At 31.8% G+C, this 22,779-nt stretch overlaps 1 protein-coding gene and 1 pseudogene across 1 annotated transcript; one reads left to right on the top strand and one right to left on the bottom strand.

The window, feature by feature from the left end:
* The first annotated feature begins 2,556 nt into the window (after window positions 1–2,556).
* LOC134273297 (beta-1,4-galactosyltransferase galt-1-like) lies at window positions 2,557–3,941 on the top strand (annotated as a pseudogene).
* A 9,102-nt stretch (window positions 3,942–13,043) lies between these two features.
* LOC134273298 (uncharacterized) lies at window positions 13,044–20,989 on the bottom strand. The gene is made up of 5 exons (XM_062755487.1): window positions 20,897–20,989; window positions 16,738–16,766; window positions 15,839–15,916; window positions 14,977–15,118; window positions 13,044–13,364 (listed from the first exon to the last, which is right to left on the bottom strand). Exons 1-5 carry the CDS (start codon window positions 20,951–20,953, stop codon window positions 13,257–13,259), a joined length of 414 nt encoding a protein of 137 aa, XP_062611471.1. The 5' UTR covers window positions 20,954–20,989; the 3' UTR covers window positions 13,044–13,256.
* Window positions 20,990–22,779: the final 1,790 nt, after the last annotated feature.

Below are 22,779 nucleotides of genomic sequence, written 5' to 3'. Positions count from 1 at the left end.
CAGGCACGAGTAATTTTAAAATATATATTATATATAGTAGCATAAACAGGTTTCTTTTAAAAAATGAACAGTGCTTACCGACGCCTATTCACTGAGTTAAAAAAAACGCCCGCTTTCAGAAAAAATTTCTTTACATGTTTATTTATTTAAAACAAAAATATTTTTCCGAATGCAATGCACGCGCAAAATCGCTAAAAAATTTCTACAGTAAAAAATTACAGATTTACGGTAGGTGATTTATTTGAGAAGCGCCGGTGTGAGGAAAACAACTAAGAATTTATTTCAAAGAAAGAAAATGCCTGAGATGGAATTTACGACATCTTAACTTAATCCCTAATATGCTTTCGTTTACACCTCAAGACCTATCTTAAGATATTCCTAAAATATGTCTTAGGAAATATCCCAAGACGCGTCTTAAGACACATCTTAGGAAATTTTCATAAGCATGCCTGCAGATTGGCTTGTATTTTAAAGTTAATCTGAGCCGAAGTCTCGAGTGTCCAGGGTCCATCTGCTGTTTGTAAACTCTTCCACATTTTCGACTTCTCAATAACCACTGGGCCAGTTTCAACCAAACTTGCCACAAAACATTCTGGGTGGATGGGATTTAAGTTCTTAGAAAGGAAGTACCATTCCCCTTTTCAACGGAAGATAATTGAGAATAAAGAAGAACATTTTCCTCCTGCGAACAATTTGTTTGCTGCAAACTTGAAGCAAAATTGTAAGGTAAGGGAAAGTAAAAAATTAAGCATAACCAAACTCGATAACATATTTCGTTTTTTTTTTTTTTTTTTTTTTGTAGTGTTGGGTCGTTATGTTTTGCAATGTCATACACGGACCTCCAAAACATTAGAGGTAGTATCAGGTGCCAGGGAGAAGTAAACATCCCCAAATCCAATTGTAATTTTGATATAAGATTAACAAACTTCTAACAAGTTCAAAGATGAGACCATCATGACATCATAATTTAGATATAAAATGTGAATGTTATATACACCCATTTTTTTTTAATATTTTGTTGAAGACCTGAAAGGGGCTGGGATTGTGGCCATTTCAGACTATTTTGACCTCATTTTACAAAGAAGAGCTCCATATAAAGATATTCAAAAATGATCAAATTTAAAAAATAAAATGTATGAAATTTTTCTTAGCCAAATGATAGTTGACAGCTTCAGATATCATATCTTAAAAGATATGTTAAATCTTGTGGTTAATTTGTTGACCTCCAGCCTCCTTAAAACATGATTATTTGCATTGCAAAGTGTAATTTCATCCTTGAAGGTTAATCAAAGAGCTGCGAAGTAATTCAAAGACGTGTCAGACGAATATAATGGCAATCTATTACCCGAACAAGTGTCATTGGGATAAATGTTTAGTATATCTTTATGACATTATTGTTGTAGGCAGATCATTTAATGATACGCTAAAAACCTACAACATCTTTTTCAGATATTGCATCAGGCTGGTCCAAAGTTAAATACCAAAATATGTTATTTATTTACTACAAAGGTATCCTACCTGGGACACATCATTTCTAAAGACTGAATGTCACCGATCCAGATATTGAAGTGAAGCAGTGGCTGAGTGGCCAGTTCCAAGCGTCGTTAGTGAATTAAGATCTATTTAGGTCTTTGCAGGAATGTAAGGCGTTTTATTAGGAAATTTTCATCAGTTGACAAACCATTGCATCGACACTTAGAAAAAGGAAAGAAGTTTCTATGGAGTTAAAAGACACAAGATGCGTTCGAGGTGTTGCACAATAAATTCATAATTGCACCAGTATTAGTCCTACCTGAAATAACAAAACAACATATTTTGGATACTGATGTTACTTTAATTCTGAGCAAATCTTACTAATCAAATCGACGATGTTCAAAACATCGAATTTCTTTGAAATGATTTATTGTTCTCATTATCCACCAACATTTGCTGCTTTTGTTATCTAATGGCTCTTGGGAGTATGAACTTAATATTTTTAGAATTAAAACACTGTATATCTTTTTATGAAGAGATCGTATAATATGGAAATAGCAATCGTACAACGCACAAAATAAGAATAGCACAAATCTGAGAAACTTCTTGTCAAAGAGTTTATTTTGATGTATAATATATATTTTACATTTAAATTAGGCAGTCAGTCATTGTTATAGATCTTTTAGCTCACTTGCCACAAAACATCCTTTGGTAAAGTGGATTCAAGTTTGTTCAAATGAAAGGTCACGCTCTCTTCAAGGGGAGAAAATAAATTATTAAGTAGTGAAAAATTATTGGTATATTTTAAAAATCTTCTCAAGAACAATTGAGCCAGGAAAGATGAGACTCAATTGTGGAGGCATCCTCAGGTAGTGTAGATTCAAGTTTCTTCAAATCATGACACCCCCCCACCCCCCCCCACCCCCGGAAGGGTGGTGCCACAATGGGGTATCAAAGTTAAACATATGAATATATAGAAAAAATCTTTAAAAATCTTCTCCTCAAAAACCACTGGGCCAGGAAAGATGAATCTCATGTAGAAGCATCCTGTGGTAGGGTAGATTCAAGTTTGTTCAAATCTACATGAATTATAACTTTAGAGAAAGATTTCCTTATAATTGGATATATCTGTATTCCGTCTTTTTTGATACACGCGAGGACGCCAATTTGTTCGTTTTATACTGATTGGTAGAGCGCGTAATTTCATCAGATTGTGGTGTCTTTTGCAAAGCAATGACACTAACGAGGTTTTCAATCGGAGGTGCAGTTCTACCCAACGTGTGAAAGCCACGTTAAAGAGATAATTCAGTTTATCTGTGCTCATGTGAAGTACCCCCAAAATGTGGTAGGGTTCAAAATGTAAATTTGACTAACGATGAAGATATGAAGCAGATTGTACCCATAAAAGTCCTACCTGAAGTCACTGAACAACAGTTTAAATTCAAGTTTTCCACGTGCGTCCCTCCCCTGTTCGGAGTTATCAATATACAGTGGACCTTCAGATATCCGGACGCCAGATATCCGGATGCTTCAGTATCCGGACGAATTTTCATCAGGACGGAATTTTTGAAATGTTATTTTTTTTTGTTAACTAGTGATTCACGTATCCGGACGCTTCACATATCCGGACAAAGTGACTGGGAACCAAAGTGTCCGGATAAGTGAGGGTCCACTGTATTAAGATTAACTGAATTTACAGAACTGTCCAGAATGTTAGGTACAGAACATATTTATATTTGATACAACAAGAAAGACGTGATATCAACCAATTGCTTCAGTATTATTCAGAACAGGGGATTGTTACACATTTCCCTTGGAATTTGACAATGGAGTCACATGAAATTTGGTATCATGGACAATCCGCTGCTATTTGGGATTGCATGTATAGAAATATTCGTGTGTCGGAGTTTGTGTCTTTTAATGACATTGACGAATTTATCGTTCCTCAACAAACAGAAACATGGAATTCCATGTTACCTTATTTACACACCTTGGCCAGGGACTCCCTTTCAAAGCAGGAAGATGTGGCTGTTTTTAGATTTCAAAGTGTTTTCTTTGATTCTAACTTTGTAAACCAAGAGCCAGTCAAAAATGATGAATTTATTCAACTTCTGACGTCAAACGTTACAATGCGAACTTCAACAGTCAGTAAAGTTAGAACAAAAATGATTGCTTATCCATTAAGAGTTTTTGAACAAGGAATTCACCATTTAAGTAGACCTATTAAGGAAAATTTTAAGACCGTTTCAATTCCAGAAACCGTTGCTTTAATATATCATTATCGAACCTGTGATTGGAACTATGGCATGAACTGTGATAGAATTGTCAAAGATGATTCAATGTATAGATATAGAAAAGAATTACTAAGACGTGTGAAAAATGCACTCAATAGATAAGACTATTTAAAAACAACTCCACGCTCAGACACTAGTAATATAATGAAACAAGTTGATGCAAACAACAGTTAGTAAAACCAATAAACTGATCAAAAATAGCATTGATTTACTTATTTCAATCGTGAGTGTATAAGATCATCTTCGCTAGCCAAGGGTTTCTGATGCGCTACTCTCCTCATGAACCCAAGGGATTATGAGGAGAGTAGCGTATCAGAAACCCTTGGCTAGCGAAGATGGTATAAGATATGTATAATGATGTGCAGTTTTGTCGTTCTGTACAAATTGTCGACGACATTATGTTTCTTAATTTGTTTAAAGTCCATTTCGAGACCTCTTTTACTCGAACTGAGACGAAAAAAGTTTCAAATACATTTATAGACATATTCTGCACTCGTGGCCAAGAAGCAATGATGGATGTTTTTCATGCCAGCACCTACCGCTATTCAGGACTCAGTTTATAGTTCTTATCCAAGGGACAAGTCCCCACGTCACGAAGACTGATTCGAACTCGCGACGACGATATTATGTAGCTTTCCTAACTGCAAATATTAATGTGGTATTTCTGATTGAGTTTCTGATTGACAATATCTATGTTGTTTTTTGAGTCCATGTCTTCCAACAGTCTATTGTAATTCCCATGGATACCAATTGCGCACCGTTATTAGCAGACCTATTTTTTATTCATATAATCTTATAAGTGGAAAGAAAAAAAAACATCTGATGTGACTTTCCACTCGACATTTAGATATATCGACGACATATTGTCAATTAACAATATTTACTTTCATTCTTATGTTGATAAGGTATATCCCGAAAAACTTGAAATAAAAGATACCACAGAGTCTGACACATCTGTTTTACATTTGGATATTTTACTTGGTAATAGTTAATGGTAATCTACCAACTAAGTTATATAATAAACATGATGAATAACTTTTCAATCGTCCACTTCCCTAGCTTAGTTATGTAGCAATATACCTTCATCACATGCATATGGTGTTTACATCTCTCGGTTTATTTGATACCCAAGAGCATGTTCCACGTATCAGCAATTTCTAAGACGAGGAAGGTTATTTACATGTTGATGAAACAAGAATATCAGCAGTCTCATTTAAAGTCATTTTGTAAGTTCTATGGTCGATACAATGACGGTGTCAGCAAATACAATTTATCACCTGTAAGTCAAAAGCTGACTGACGTTTTTATGTTTTTTAACCATAATTTACACACTGAATTGTCGACTGATTTTTCTGCGTTTCCCGATCATGACGAGGACCATAAAACGGGTATGATCGGTTAAAAAGGTATGCTCGCCCCTCAATGGCACCTGATCCCACATCTAATATTTTGAAGCTCTGTGTTTGCTCTGTTCCACGTTTGTATTGTTTAATGGACATTTGAGCTTGAATACTGTTCGTTATCTCAATATATTTCATATATTGATATCGGCGACAGTGTGTGTGGATATATACTCTCAACATGGGTTGACAAAAACCTTGTCGACCAAATCTGTGCAGAACGATTATATGTATCGTCACAGACTTCTCATGTTTACATATGCAGTAAAATGGTATTAATGCGAATTCTGGGCTATAAATCCTTTCATTTGAACGATATATATAAAAATGGAACAAGGCAAACACGGATCTTTAAAACGTCTAATTGGGAGCCGCTAGGTACCATGGAGGAGTACATGGTAACTTGTCGACCAACCACATCTGCTGTGTGCTCCTTTTTGTGATCAGTTAAACGGAAATGTTTGTAGGCATTTAAGGGGGCCGACTGGGGTTTTATTGTGTAAAAACTACAATAAAAAACTTTTCATTTTTATACCACATATGACTTACATTAACTTTAGTGTATATGCAAAGTTTGGGGAAAATCTACAGTCCAGGTATTTTTGATGGACCGTCTCAAAATACAGGTATATTTACTATAGGATTATATAGGAAAATACCAATTTATAGCAATTATCCAAAGACTACAATAGCCTTTTTGTTTAAACGATAATATTTGATGAGTAATACTATATTATACAATATATGTAAGAAGCACAAATTCTACCGTCTTGTAACCAGAGGGGGTGTCTCAAAATTAACGACTTTTCCTGTTTTTATAGAGTACTACAAAATATGACGGGCACAGGGGATTTATATGAAAACATAATGATAATAATGAAAACATTATCAATTTCTATATTTTGAAGAGCGTATGTTTATTACTTTTTCTTTAATAACATTTTTATTATTACCCCTTTCTTTAAGATATACAGATTATCATAACGTCAAAAACACACTGTTACGACGTCAACCTACCTATGAATTGCAAAATCGGTTCAAAAATCAGTTATATAAAATTGTAATTACATTTTTAAACCTCTAATTGCTTAATTTTGTTTAATTTTATCAATGAAATGAAAAAAGTTTCTTTAAAACAGTGATTACGCTTCATTTTACTTTGATGCGCGAAATATTGCGCAATGGAAACTCCTCTTGAGTATGTAAATAATAGAATGGTTTGAAAAATGAGTCAACAGTTACTTGATGATAAATTGCATTTGCTTTATACGTCATTGTAATGACAATAGAATTCGCAAAATCATTATTTTTAACGAGACTGTTAATATACTTGTATCATCAGCTTATTTGTCAACAGCTTTTCTCATTTTAGAAATGGCTTGTATGTAGAACATGCTTTTAAAAGTGAGTCGAATCACCTTGGAGATATATAAATTCAATAATCGTTTATGTAAAAATATATAGGGGAAAATGGACAATGCAACTGTTCCTCATTTAATCATAAACTTTTATGGATAGAGTATATGATTAATGTAATTTTCTAGAAAAATATCCCAATATGTAACAGATGTGTCAGACTCGGACTCTGTGGTGTCTTTTATTCCAAATTAAAAATGGGGGCTAAAATAGGCCGAGCCTGCTGTCCAATCCTTTTCACAATAACAACTGTGAATAAAATATTGTCTAAAATTAAAAATGATATACCAAATTAGTCTATAATGATTGAATTATGATTAAAAACACCAGCGTCAGAGTACTTTTGTGTACAGTCAATTACGTTTTTAAATGTAATAATTTAGTAGGTGACAAATAAGAATGGAAGTAAATTTACGAGTTCCATTTTTATTGTCAAAACAAATATACACGTATATTGTCAATAAGCTTTATTAATATCTGTAAAAGTATTAGTAAATAGTCCGTTTTGATGTTAATGTTTGATTTAAATTTCTAAACATTTTTTTAACTTTATCGTGATGAAATAGAAAGATGTCTTACAACGATGCAAACATTTTAACCCCTGGCCCCGGGATCATGAAGCATTTTAAACTTAGGTCATTTATGATATTACTTAGAATTTAAGTAAACCCCCTCCCCCCGACTAAATCATTAAATATATGAGAACTTAGTTAAACTTAGAATACATCTTTGTAGATTGTCATACATTTTTTAAATTTTCTAAAAAAAAAAAAAAAAAACATTAGGAATACAAAGCAAATCCGCAAAGTTACTAGTCTAAATATTTGATGCATGCAATGGTCGTGTATCAGACATATATACATGTATTTCAATTAAGTTTCAGAAGGAAAATTACTTTAAAATTTTCCTCAGATTGTCACAAATAACATACCTTATACAATACAAACTTAACAAAGAAGGAGCAGAGCAAACACGGACCTCTAAAAATTCAGATGTGGGATCAGGTGCCATAGAAGATTAAGCATTCCTTGTTTACTGGTTACGCCCATCGTATGCTCCTTGTCATGATTGGTCAAACGGCTGTTGACAATCCAGTGTGTAGGTAAGGGTCTAGCAACTTGTTTGAAAAACCTCAGTCACTTGGACTTAATTATAGCTTGTACCTGCTGACGTCATTAAATCGACATGAAGAATTTAAACAAGTCTGTTGATTTTCTTGATTAATCATTTTTCTTGTCATTAACTTGCCTCGCTTTATAAATTGTTCTTTCGTGGGTCAGGCTCTTCCACATCGAATCATCTGGGAGACATTTATAACCTTACATGCATGCAAAAAAGTGATAGTGATTTACGATATTGCTACAAAAATAAGGGAAGTTGACGATAGTATTTAGTCGTATTACGTTTATCATAAAATTTTGTCGTTATCATCAATTTTTTCCTAGACATAGTATAATAATGTGAAATCACTAATTTGCGTGGGGTTTAATTTTTGTTGTTTTCGAGACATAGAGAGAATTTATGACCATGACGAAATGTAAAATTTAATTAACATTACTACTTAACATTCTCCAACCACAAATTCAAGTCCCCACAAACCAAACGTTTTTCCTCAAACCTCGAAAATTTGTCCCCACGAAAATTTGTGATTTTACAGTATCCAAATTTGAAAAGAATGTTGCAGTTTCTTTGGTGTCATTTATTTCAAGTTCACTGGAATATATCGAGTTGACATATGAATGAAAGTATATGAATGCAACATAAAGTGTTTTCTTTTCATGTATAAGATTTTTGAAAGAGTTCTGCTTCATATGAATACCACAGAAAATAGGTCTTCTAAAAACAGAGACCGATTCGATTGTTTTGTACATACGAGGGCTGTTCAATAAATAATGTCCTCGGTGCTCATAAAGCAACAAAAACGCATTTCAAGGATTTAGCCTCAATGATTTTACTTAAATATTTTCTTCTAATTGAAACACATTTTTATCCAATTTCTGATTGTTTTTAATACGCATTTTTGAGTATTGCCCTTCGTATACTGGAATATGGCAGATCCTATGATTTCCTTGACTTGTTTCTTCTTTCTGAATGGTGTTTTTTTCAAGTTTGGAAAAAGAAACAAGTGAAAGAATGAAAGATCTGGCGAATATTGTTGGTTTGATAAAACATTAACTTTCTGTTTATCCCCAAAACTACTTTATTCTTCATGGCCTGTGGGTTAGGACGCTGTCATGACGAAATTTAAAGTAGTGGGTTCCTGATTCTGGTTCCATCCTCCCATAAACCTTTCGATTTTTTTTTGGCAAAAATTTGCATTCTAGACTTCTCCAGATATTGTACTGCCTCCCTGAATAGGAATTGAACAAGAGTACTAATATTTAAGAAAATGACATATAAAACTATTTTTGTGCTTTTGAAATTCTTTACTTTTTTCAGACCTTGGCTGTTTTTGTCAGGTGTATCTTATTGTAAATTTGTTTTGAGGTTTAAAGCAATGAAATCACTTTCACTATCTGATTGAAGTTCAGACAAATGTGGATAACTTCAATTTTTGATTTTTTAAAATAATTATTTAGATATTCTTACACGTTGTTGTTTTCACTCATTTTTAAAAAATAGGGTGACCATGGAGTCCTAAGCTTTTTTACTGTTAAATGTTTCTTTAAAACATTGTAAACCACCCCCAAAATGATGCCTATCAATTTTGCTAGGTGTCTTAAATTCATCAAACATCAGCATATCAGCAATCTCGTTTAAAGTCATCATTTCGTAAGTTTTACGGTCGATACAATGACCTTGTCAGCAAATGTCAAATGGTGACTGACATTTTTCATACTAATTGCTAGTCCATTATTTATACCCTGAATTGACGACGGATTTTCCTGTTATTTCCCGATAATGACAAGGAACACATGGCGAGTGGGGCCAGTCATCAGGGGATGCTCACTCCTCCATGGCATCTGATCCCACTTCTGATGTTTCAGAGGTCCGTGTTTGCTCCGCTCTCATTTTGCATTGTTGTATGGACTTCTGAGCTTGATTACTCTTCGTAATCTCCACATATTTCATTCCTATATAACAAAAACATTAAAACAATTTAAAATAGAGATGATTTAATAATTTACAGCGAGACAAAAAAATACTATATCACAATCAACATTCATGATAAATGATTTTTACAAAACATGATATCACAATTACGAGACATGATCACAGATTTCAATAAACAAGACTAACAATATTTCATGTTTTCCTGGAGAGAGAGAAAAAAAACATCTTTCAGTTTTACAAAACAACTGGGTGGGTAGTTTAAGATCTTTAATGTGTTTTGCTTGAACCTAACAAGAAAATGTTCTCTTTTTCTGAGAAAGCAGAAAAAAGGAAAGAAAATTGGGGGTTTACATATTTCATAATCTGAAAGAAACACTCTATAATAATCTTTATCTTATTTTTTTTTTCTTACAAGAGTAAATTACTTCTTATCTTGCAGAAGGAAAATGCCATGACTGATGTTGATAAACTATATGGGCAATAAAAGTGATCTACAACTAATACAATGTAACACAACAAAACTCTGCAAAGTTACAAAAACATTTATACCAATTTTCACTTAATAATGAACTTAAACACTTTGTAAATGATTAATCAAACTGAAATACTGTGTGAACCCTGAAATGCTGAATAAATGATACATGCATTTACATACTGATTGTGTAAACACAGTGGGAAATGACAAATTGCAGTGAAACACCAGCATTGATGGAAATAAACTTAGACAAGGTATATAACATGTACTTAAAAGTAAAATTTATTTTTGCCAGTTTCGTTTTTTTTTCTGTTGCACTGCTGTTGTTCACTTTAAACAGGAAGAATATTCTTATTGCTAATTAGTAAGTCCTAACTCTCTTCTGTTTTTACTGTCTGATTTTAATATTCTTTAGGACTTAATTGGTTATTAAACTTAAAACTATAGGATGAGATCAAAAAATGTATATGAGCAAAAATGGGATAAAGATTCAATTAAAACAAAACAACAATTGTCCCAACATAAAAAAAAGAAAAAACAAACATGCAATGTGCAAAATGCACTCATTTTTTTTTAAATTAGCCATTGATTGAATTTGGATGGTTTTTAATATTAAGTACCAGCTTAATAATGTCAGTCTAATTCCTGACAATACACTAGTATTTTTTTAATGTAAAAAGTGAGGGATATGTGGAAAATTTTGTTAACTTTGTGCCCCAGGCTACTGCATTCAAGTAAAATGCAAACGGGAGTATTGATACATGTACTTTCAAGACAAATTTTATCCATAAATATGTTTCAGTTACTTGGCCTGTAAAGGCTACATTAAATTTGTTTGAAAGTTGCATGCAAAAGATGATTTCTAAACACTGAAATTAACAATATAATAACTAAATGTAATCTTTCTGTTTCTATATAATTCAAGCTGGTGAAAACATGGAAAATGCAAAAAAGCATTCCTCAAATTTTTTCCTTGAATGTTACGCAAAACACTCCTTGAAAAATCCTTACAATTTTTCCTGAAAATATATGGACATGTCTGTCTTGACCACAAATGTGAGTATTACGAACCAAAAACAAATATACGTGAAAAAAATATAACTAATTACAAAAGAAAATGGAACTAACATCAAATGATTAAATGGAGTCCATACATGTATCTCCATGGATGAAAGTAGACTTTGACATCCTCTGACAATCAAACAAAAAAATCAATAATAAAATAACAATAGATTCATAAACTAAAACTCTTTACACCAATATTTTTTTAAAAAATACTCTACAATACCAACCATGTACATATACATAATACATCTTCAGCTCTGAACATGAAAAAAAAAACAACCCTGACTTTCATTCCTGTGTTGTCAATTGCTTTCTCAAAAGATAGCTTTTTAAAAAAAATCCTTTTTTTTAATCTGACATTTAATCAATTTTGTTTCATCTAATAAGAGAAGTGAATACATTTAAAAAGATAGTCCTTTTTTTAGAATTACCATCTAAATAAGCTTAAAAAAAATTAACAAAAACTGAAATAATTTTAAGAAAGGGGGAGAGGGGAGTATCGTTTTTGATTTTTTTTTTTTTTTTTTTTTTTTTGCATGTCACAAAATTAACTTTCAGTTCTGATGAACTACAGTTACATCACATAAAATGAGATTCAGCAATCAATGTAATGAAGTAGCAATTAATTAAAATGAATTAAAGGCCATTGTCTGAACGTAATGTTGCCAAATCCAACTGATAAGTGGCCCCTTATTGACCAATGATAAAATGAATGACTTGTTCCATATCAAATGATGTGGGAAACTTTCTTTTATATGTTTTTCCTTGAAGTTAGTCATACATACATAAATTTCAGACTTTTCTTTGAAAGAGAGATTTTGTGACTACAACTTCAATTTGTTTGTCATTACATCCATGAATTTCAAACTTTTCTTTAAAAGAGAAATTTTGTGACTCGATTACTTGGCAAGATACTATTTGAATCAACTGTACAGTAAGTATTAACTGGCCATTGTCTGGCATCGGGGAAATCCCTTCCTCTTACATGTATATATGGATGAAATTTGAACCAATGATTGAGAAATATCTTTCATATAAATGAAACATGACTGTTCTGGGGGTTCATTTTAAACCCCAGTATGTTGTTATTTAGCTAAGACTTTATCAACAACATTAGATTTATAATCATTATTGCACAGAAATACACATACACAATATCAAACAACTAAATGTTAATTATTATTAATTAACAATGTCATTGTTGCAGTAGTATTTTGATTTTTTAAGAATTTTTTTGTAGAAGTATTTACATATATATATACTTTCATTACTTCAGCAACAAAATGATTCAACTTGACAACAATCAACAAATATGTAAAAAAAAATATTTCTAGCATCTACATGTATCTTTAACATGTTTAAATAATTAAGGTACGGTGTAAGTCAATTTTCAGGTCTGATTGTACAATGACAATTGATGACTAAGGATCATTCTTTTTGAAATTTAATCTGAAATAAAATATATCTCTCCTCGTTTAAAGCTTATGAAAAAACAAAATTTTTTTTTTAAAAAGTAATTAAAATCTTAAAGCAATATGAGCTGCAATTTTGAAAATCTTATTTTGCTGTGAAAATGTGTTATTATGATAAATTTGTATGTGGCTTTAACCTTTATGATCAATTAGACTAAAACAAAGCAGAAGAAAGACTTCTATATACAATCCAATATACAGTTTTATACAAGAAGTCATTATTGTACAGGATGACAATAATGTAATTTTGATTCAATCGAAACTTATAAATTATAGTTCTTCCATCGCAAATATGAACAACAGAAGTTTATCAACATTATTTTTCTGTCATTGAAATAATTATTTACAATTTTGCAACAAAAAAATCCGACATCAAAGTTGCAGCTCATATTGCTTTAAATGTAACCTTGACCTGAAAAAATGTGCCAGTACCTTAAAGCGCACCTTTTTTAATCAATGTCTATCTCAAAAAAAAAAACGCTCAGCAAGTAATACATAGAATTATGAAATAAATACTTTTTTGTTTTCATATTCCATCAACAACTCAATAATTCTATTCCTCACTTTAAGTAGTGACCTGGCAACACTTGTCGATATTTCACAATATTCACTGGGGAAGCTTCTGATGGTAACCATGGACGACGACCTCGTCGTAAGCGGGTGGTGACATTCTTGGATTTCCTGACAAGGGACCAAATTCATCTGAGTATCGGGACTACAAAATAAAAAACAAAAAAAAAATTGTCAGGTAAAATTCAGACTAGAAAAGTGCTGCAAAGTTCTGAACCAACAAAAATTATATAAATCATTTGTACTACAGTATAGCATGCAACTTTACTGAAAGTTGGAAACAGGTTTTTTTCCATTAAAATATATAAGCATGTTTTCAAAACAGATGTCTTTCTTTCATCTTTTTTTAAGCATTTCTCACATTTCTCTAGCAATAATACATACATTTGAAAACCAGTAGTCTCTGTCGAGACTGAAGCTCTACTGGTTTGCAGTTATAATAAAGAAAGAGAAAAGTAGCAGTTGGGATATAAAACTTTACAAAAGCAATAAATAGAATAATGACAAAAACCGATACACAGAATTATGTATCTTAGTGTAGTCTACTTGTGTGCCAAGTTATATTGAAATCAGACCAAAACTGTAGGAGGAGTAGCATTTTGAATGTATTTCAAAGAAATTTCTTTTTTAAGTAACAACAGCAACACCGTTCATTGAAACAAAAATCTATATACAGAATTATGTATCTTAGTGTAATCTACTTGTGTGCCAAGTTATATTGAAATCAGACCAAAACTGTAGGAGGAGTAGCATTTTGAATGATTTTCACAAAAAATTCTATTTTTAGTAACAACGGCAACACCGTTCAAGGAAATCAAAAACCGCTAAACAGAATTATGTATCTTAGTGTAGTCTACTTGTGTGCCAAGTTATACTGAAATCAGATTTAAACTGTAGGAGGAGTAGCATTTTGAATGATTTTCACAAAAAATTCTATTTTTAGTAACAACAGCAACACCGCTCATCGAAATCAAAAACCATTCAACAAAATTATGTATCTTAGTATAGTCTACTTGTGTGCCAAGTTATATTGAAATCTGACCAAAACTGTAGGAGGAGTAGCATTTTGAATGATTTTCACAAAAAATTCTATTTTTAGTAACAACGGCAACACCGTTCATGGAAATCATAAACTGATACACAGAATTATGTATCTTAGTGTAGTCTACTTGTATGCCAAGTCATATTGAAATCAGACCAAAACTGTAGGAGGAGTAGCATTTTGAATGATTTTCACAAAAATTTCTATTTTTAGTAACAAAAGCAACACCGTTCATCGAAATCAAAAACGGATACACAGAATTATGTATCTTAGTGTAGTCTACTTGTGTGCCAAGTTATATTGAAATCAGACCAAAACTGTAGAAGGAGTAGCATTTTGAAAAATTGTTTACAGACGGACAGACAGACAGACAGACAGACAGACAGACGGACGGACGACGGACGCATTACTATCGCATAAGCTCTTCTGGTCTCTGACCAGTAGAGCTAAAAATATGCATTTTCTACATACATGTATAAATATTAATCATTTGCAACAACTTTTATTTGCAATTTTTCAGTCTGAAATCAATCTGCAACTAAATTTACCAATTTTCGCAACAGATTCAACATCTTACACGTACATAAATATAAAGGTGAATAATTGGTTTGCGATGAAAAATATTCAAGAGTAAAAAAAGGTTGTGAAACTTGCAGATATTTGCTGCTCAAGAATAAAAGTTCAGTAAGAATTCTTGTTTTTCTTTGTGACTTACGGTATGTAAATGTGCTTCTTTGTGAGACAAAGGACTATAGGATGGAGGGATTGTTCCAAAATAAATAATTCTCTCTCTGTATCCAGATCGCCACATGTATATACAGGAAGTTAACAAGATCATGAAAAACACCAAACCAAACCTGAAAAAGCAAAGAAGTTTATTACATGTATATAAAGGCCTCAAATAACAACACGCAAACAAAACTAAAAAAAAAAAAAGAATGTATCATGTTGATGATTGTTGTTTGTTTTCATTGATCATGTTGATGTTAATTTCATAAATGTTATAATTTAAAATGATACTGACTAGAGAAACTCTAATTATAAGCAAATCTTTCATTCTCTTGAAACAGCACAAATTTGTATCCTTATTTCCGATAGAGAAAGAATTATTTGTTTGTTTGATGTTTAACTTCCCTCTTCAGAATATTTTACTCTTACAGAGTTACCACCACTTGTCAGCACAGGTACTTGTGAACAGGACCCCCACCTTACCCCCCTTTGAAAAAAATGTCCAACAAGCCCCGGGGTTGAATGTTGGGTAGGGGGGGTCTGTCCACAAGTACCAGTGCTTGTCAGTGGAGAGTTGCAAATTAAGACCTATATACAGGGCCCTCAGGACAATTGAACAGTGAGGGGTTTTTTTGGTGCCAGCATCAACTGTGACATGGATCCTCAGTTTATACGCTCTCATCTGAAGGATCGGTTTCCACATCCCACTGTTGGATTTGAACCCGTGACGAAAAATCACTCCTTACTTCGTGACTCTAAAGCAGATTCTCTTACCACTGTGCCATGTTGGTGACTAGAAAGCATGACTGTATTATGTTGGGGAGGGGGGGGGGGAATTCATGACTTACCAGAAATACCACAGCTCCCAAACTGTGTATGAAACACAACATATGTTTTCTCCACAGCAGTATTCATTGTTCTCACACCTAGAAATCAAAAAGTCAAACAGTATAATATGTGAAATAAACATGATAAATAATGCATAGGCTTTTAATAGAAATGTGTGAGTTTTAAATCTAGACAAAAGTGTAATAGCCTAGATTCTTTTTCTTTCCAACTTTTTTTTGTAAAACATTTAAATTAATATTTTCTATTTTGCAATAATCTTTTAAATTGATTAATCCTTCAGTTCACTATCAACACTGGTTGCTATGGTAATAAAAGCAACATAGTGGGTATACATATAATTATGGCATTAATTAATCTGTTGTAGCATAGTAGAACTAATGAACAGGGTTTATAAACACATGTTTCATAAGGTACTTAATGCAGATAGAAAGAAAACAATTATGCCTCCAACTGACTGGAAAACAATGTCCTTAGCTCCCCCGACCATCAGGATCTTTGTTACCCTCTGAAATTTTAAGCAACCATCAGAATTTCGGAGCATAACAAAGATCTGATTTTAATCTGATTGCCTCCCATCCCCACCCCAAAGGGGCTAACTAAACAACAATATGTGAAATACCCTTCTACTTACTGAGTACTTTATGTGTACGTGTATATATTAGCTTTAAAAAAAAAAAAGCAAAATCTAATTCATGACTACCACTAACTCGTAAGAAATCATTTATAAATACAATAAACGGCATGAAAATATGTAGTGCTAATTCATAAATACCACAATAACTAATACCTAGCTTTTGCACTAAATTTTAAATATGGCAATTTAAGTAGGCCTTCACATAGAGTATATTACTCATGAGGTGTACCTTTAATTAAAATTACAGTAATTATAAGAACTTACTTTCCACTATCACAGTAATAAGCATCGACCTGAAATAAAAAAAATTACTCATGTATTACTGCACTCATTAAAACATCCTCTTATTAATTTTCATGATCACTACTAAGATTATAAACTATTTTCCTAGAAGTAAAATAATCTAACTCACTACAGTGTCTCTGAACAAGCCAACTAGGTGCGTAGGACAATATCATTTTAACGAAAAAACAGTCTATCTAATTTAGCAGATACAATGTAGTAAAAAATTACTATAGAAAAACATATTTTTTTCTCATTTGTCAAGGATTTCTATTTTTAGAAGCCCCCCCCCCCCACCCTCAAGGATTATTTTGTAGTCCCCCCCCCCTCCAATAAAACGTTGTTAGGTCCTCCAGCTAAAATTACTTCCTATAGATCTGTTCAATATTATTGTAGGGAAATTTTGATTTTTTTCAGAGCCGCTTTTGTGTGAGAATATGCACGTACTTTAAGGTAAGGTTTGCGTCTCCCTCCAACTCATATTTTTTTTAATATGCAAACATGCTATATATCAATTTATTCAGGGAGATTAGCTTCATCACTTAGTATGATTTTCAAAGATATTGCCCGTCTCATTTTTTGAGTAAAAGACGCCAAATTTAACGTATTTCATATTTCACCTCGAATATCATTTTCAGTGAAAAAATTGATTTACTCTATAAATTATCAAACTTTTATCATCAAAACGACCGGAATTAGTATAATTCATGCTTCTATTATTTAAACTTTTAATTTTCCTTTATCAAAAATGTGAAAATTTGGGTAAAAAAGAAGATTTTTCAATTTTCCTTGATAAAGTGAAACCGTTGCCATGGCAACAAAAATATAAAAACCAACGTTTTACATATCTACCGATTCCATCAAAATCCATGAAGTTATTAATTTGATCATTTTCATTAATTTAAACTGAAAAAATATGTATGTCCCCAATATTATTTCCATGGAAACAGGGGCTATATTATGGGTTCGGAACATAAAAATCAGGCTTTTTCTACACTTTTAAAGACAACATTGATATCATCTTGTCATGGTGAATGTTAAAGACTAAATGTTATTTTTGATATTGTTTTTAGGCATAAATTGGCCAAAAATATTCAAAATAAAACTCCTCCTGTGCTACATGATGGTCTAAAAATTTATTCCATGGAAGAACTCTAGTATTTATGGCAATCTTTACATCTGAATATTCTGATGAAATTGTCCATGATTTAAACTGCAACACCTTTACAAGTACATGTATATGTGTATAAACATACTTCAGAACATGTTGCAACTAAACCAATTAAAAGCCTATGAATTTGACCTTATGCTGATTAGTTATTCCAACATGTAGTAACTTCTAGACATCTTTGTAGCAAAATATCTTTATTCAGTTATGGTTGGTGACTGTCATTATACACTGTACATGTATGCCATTTTTTGAGTGAAATGTTGTAAGCATTGCATCCACGAAGCTGCTGTTTTTTATAATTAAATTATTTCTTTACTTTGAAGAGTAGAAATGCTATCTTTAAAGTAATGTTTGTTTGCCCTCTCTTGACTCAGGGTAAAAGTATTGGGTCAATAGGTGAGACAATCTTCAACAACACTTTTTAAGGGGGATAAGAGAAATAAAAAGAAAAAAAATACTGCCCTGCATTGAAAAAAAAGTTTTCAGTCTGGTCATTTTAGTCAGTCGGTCTGGAGAGGCCGACAACCAAACATTTTTTAAAGATGGCCTATTTCTACACTTCATGGACATTAGCTCAATCATTGGATTAGATAGTCTTAGACTCTATATTGAAATATCAGACAGAACAAAATAAAGATGAATTCTAAGTGACATCAATTCATACTTTAATGAGTTTACAGAGTACTTCTGATTTCAGAGAAAAGACAAATTCTGCAAAATGATATAACACTGTCATTATGATAAATATTTGTCAAGAACAGGTAAAAAGAAACAATGCTACAGTGATAGATATATTTCCTTGATATCCATGAAATAATAATTTAAATATAACAAAATTTTCTGCTTTTTAAAATCAAAATACAGAAGAAAATTAAAAGATTATAAATGTAAACAATTTTTAAATAAACTACATGTTTTTGTGAAAAAAAATTAATTTTATTAGATTAATAAATTGGTCTTATCATTCCTACTAAATTAACAACCTTACAATTGCCAAGTGTTATGTTTTAAACTGTTACAGTAGATATGTTCACTGCAGCTTTATATACAAAACTCGTCAGTTTTCAGAAATACTTATTGAGCATATTGGGTCCTGGTAAGAACAAAATTTAATGAATAAAAATATTAATCTTAATTGTTCATGTATTAATTTCCTTGCAATTTTACGAACCCTTTTAAGAAACTTGTTACATGTAAGTATAGACAAAAGCAACCTTCAATTACAGCCTATAAACTGAAAACAAATTCAAAGATGGACAAGCAGAGCATGAACTGCAATCATCACATACACATCTTTTCTAAATATATGGAAAACAGCATGTATATACTAGATAAGATGTTGTTGAACATTAAATTTTCTTCTATAATCTATAGAGATATAAAAATATGCATTTGGTATAACAAGTCAGATGTTCTTCTCCAAATCTCCATTGATTTTTTGCCATGTCTGGTTCAACATCTTAGCTTGATCCATCCAAATTTCTTTAATATTCTTGAGCTGATATGGGATGACCTCTACTTTGATTGATGGCACAAATCTTTTAAGAAAACACTGAAGTACTTTTTTTGGTTCTTATCTATTCCAATTAATGACCCATGATCTGAAATCACGTGTTCATTTTTACAATAACATTTAAGGAATTGCTTTTGAATAGCATAAGGAATTGCACTGAGTTTCATTCACTCGATGAAATGAATAAATTTCCAATATAATGAATGAAGAATCAATATGAAATTATTGTAAAATAGTGAAATGCAAATGCTTGATCAAGAAAATTAATGTTCTTGTCATGCACAATCTGTATCTCTTTTTTATTAATTAGAAAATGAGATATTAATCAAAATCAAACCTCATTTATAAAGGTAACTTGAACAATTGAAAACCTGTTCTGAGGCCTAAACAGCAAGGATTTTATTTTTCATAATTTCTTGAATGAATGCATTTTTTTTTTTTATTTATTGGCAATGTTGGGATATTAGTCACATCCTGACATCCTTGCACCGTTTATTCATCGTTTTTAGTCAGTAGATCATTCATAACTTTCAGTAAAATGAATAGGCCTAGTAAAATAATTACCTGATGAAAATACTATCAACAACCAAACTGTCAACATAATCATTGGACATGGTCAAATACACCGTGACTTTTCTTCCCGGTTCGGACTGCATATAGCATAATACTTTACAGGATACTGTCAGATCTTTTCTCTTTTCTTTCCCATTCTCACTTAAAATTTCAGTGTAGAGGTGAAGCGAGAAACACACATCAGCACAATGCGTCAATGACTTTCTTCTGATCGGAATTGCCGTTCAACTGTTCAACTTGCCACGTTTCGTATCGAAAATGAACAAGACCTTCTTTATTGGTTCATCCACATGCATCATGCTAATCTCAAAGGCTTTTAAGATTCCTATGCTTTGATTTGTTATAAGAATTTCTCCTGAAAACGTCCTTCGTTTTTAGTCCTAACATTAAGTGACAACAAACATCAAGTATGACAGAGGAAATTCGTTACCGAGATGCTTAGCATCGCTGGTTTAAATTTGCCTGTTTCAAACGCTTTGGTGATTCGCAAGAGTTATCTCCCTGTTAACGCAAACCTTACCTTAAGTCTTTCCAAGTAAATTGTGCTTCCATTTATTTTGGTGACGTAATCAGGTAATAAAAGATTGGTAACAATGAACAAAAAACTCTGCATTGATTCATAACAAAGTTATTCTTTACAATCTCCATTTGGTGTCTATGTTTTTTTTTAATTCCTCTAGCTATGCCTATTCAAATCCACGTGTATCCTTATACAACACTCAAAAAACAGCTGATAGCGATAGAAATCACGCCACATCGACGCAGAAAAACAGCTGACAAAGAAAACATTCATAACAAGCATATTCAGCAGCCTTTTTGCAAAAGAATATTTGGGGGAAATAAGTGAAATGGTGTTTCAATTTATCAATTTCTTCATAACTTACCTGTCTGATCAGCAAAGTGGACACAAAAACTGTCAAGACGGACAGGCTGTCCGCCATTTTCAGTGTTTATTTACTATCTAATGTCAAGGTCAACAGTTGAATACAACTTAAAATGTGTACCGTTGGCATTCTTTTTTCCGTTAGAACCCCCCCCCCCCTTTATATAAATAAATTAATTAAAAATAAATTAAAAAAAATTATGGTGGCATAAAATAAAAATGAAATAATATAAATTGAAATAAATAGATATATTAAATACATATTTTGTGTATTTAACGTTTTATCACATACAAGTGTTACAGATATTCTCATGCTCCCATATTCAAAGATATATTTTTTGCTCTGCCTGTCAGACTTTGATCTCGAGACCTCTGGAGTTTGCATGAATGAACAAATATTTCTATGAGGTGCCTCATACTGTGTATATAGGGGCATCAGTGTTTCATACGTAAACCAGAGTACAGTCTCAGACTGTAAACATCCATAGCATATTATATACATGTGGCTGCATTATAATAGTAATGCAGGTGGGAATTTAAAGTAATTTCATTAAAAATAATTATCTTCTTCCCCAGAGCACCAGTCTGAAGTAATAATGATTTGACAGCAATATTCATGTTTTTCAAACCATGCCCCCCCACCCCCCCCCCCCCCCCATTAATCTGAATTCAATCTGTCAAATATACAGAGCAACTTAATAAATATGAAAATTCATGCTAAGGTAATTTTAAATAAAAGAAGACAATTTCATTTTCTACAATATAACTGGGCTATTCCAACCAAAGAAAAATGGTTATAAAGAAAACTCTCTCAAAAGTACATTCTCAATAATTATTTATTGATTCAAAACATGCTAGTACATACATGTTTATACATATAATGTAATAACCAAGTTACCTTGCACCATGAACATTGAATTAGCTTAAAGCACTCTATACTCTGATAACAGCTGAGCACCATTTTTAATAAACATGTAACCTCCACATAATAAATTATATTCCTCCAAAAATTTCTATAAAATTTACAATGTAATGATTTAAAAGGCCCAAGAAAAGAAAAAAAAAAATTTAAGTTACCCTGCAAACTCTAATTTCATGCACTGGCCCAAATATATTTTTATCATTTTCAAATATGGATATTGCATGACTATATTAATTTACACCAGAGCATTTCTTGGCCTTTAACCATATCAGTAAAAGCAAAGAAGAATGGCAAATGCATATTTCTTCATTATGTATATGATATTTATGCAAAAACAAATTTAACCCTCAATCTACATGACCTATAATTATTTAAAAATTACAACTGCACAGGATATTATTCTTGCTATACATTACTTTAGTTGAAATATGTATTTTTTTAAAAATAATTTATTAATGCTGAAATATTAACAATGTAATAACAATATTTAGCACAGGCACTTGAAGTTTCAACCTTTCTTTTCATAAAAATTTCCCCATACTATAATAATTGATATAGTATGGGGAAATTTTTATTTATGAAAAGAAAGGTTAAAAACGTCAAGCACCTGTGGTATTTAGCTACTATATACACAAAGTTATACAATATGTATAATTAAAATATACTGAGTATTGAACATTTACAGTGTATTTATCAATAGTTACACATAAAACTGTGTATCTATAAATTTCATTGTGGATTTTTTTTTGAGTGAATATCAAATATCAATAATCAACAATTCGCATAACACAATGTACAAGATTATAATACATGCAGATATCTGACAGACATAAAAAAATAACTCTGTAAAATAATGCCGAAAATGTTTATCAATATTATAACACTGAACAGGGGATAATCAGTTTCTATCTGATTTAACCTGACTTTCATCATAGATTAAAGACCAAATATATCAATTTCAA

The sequence above is a fragment of the Saccostrea cucullata genome, unplaced genomic scaffold, assembly GCF_032062105.1.
Source record: "Saccostrea cucullata isolate Sc308-1 unplaced genomic scaffold, CSIRO_AGI_Scuc_v1 ctg8381, whole genome shotgun sequence".
Taxonomy (NCBI): domain Eukaryota; kingdom Metazoa; phylum Mollusca; class Bivalvia; order Ostreida; family Ostreidae; genus Saccostrea; species Saccostrea cuccullata.
This window is presented reverse-complemented; position numbering and strand designations above follow the sequence as displayed.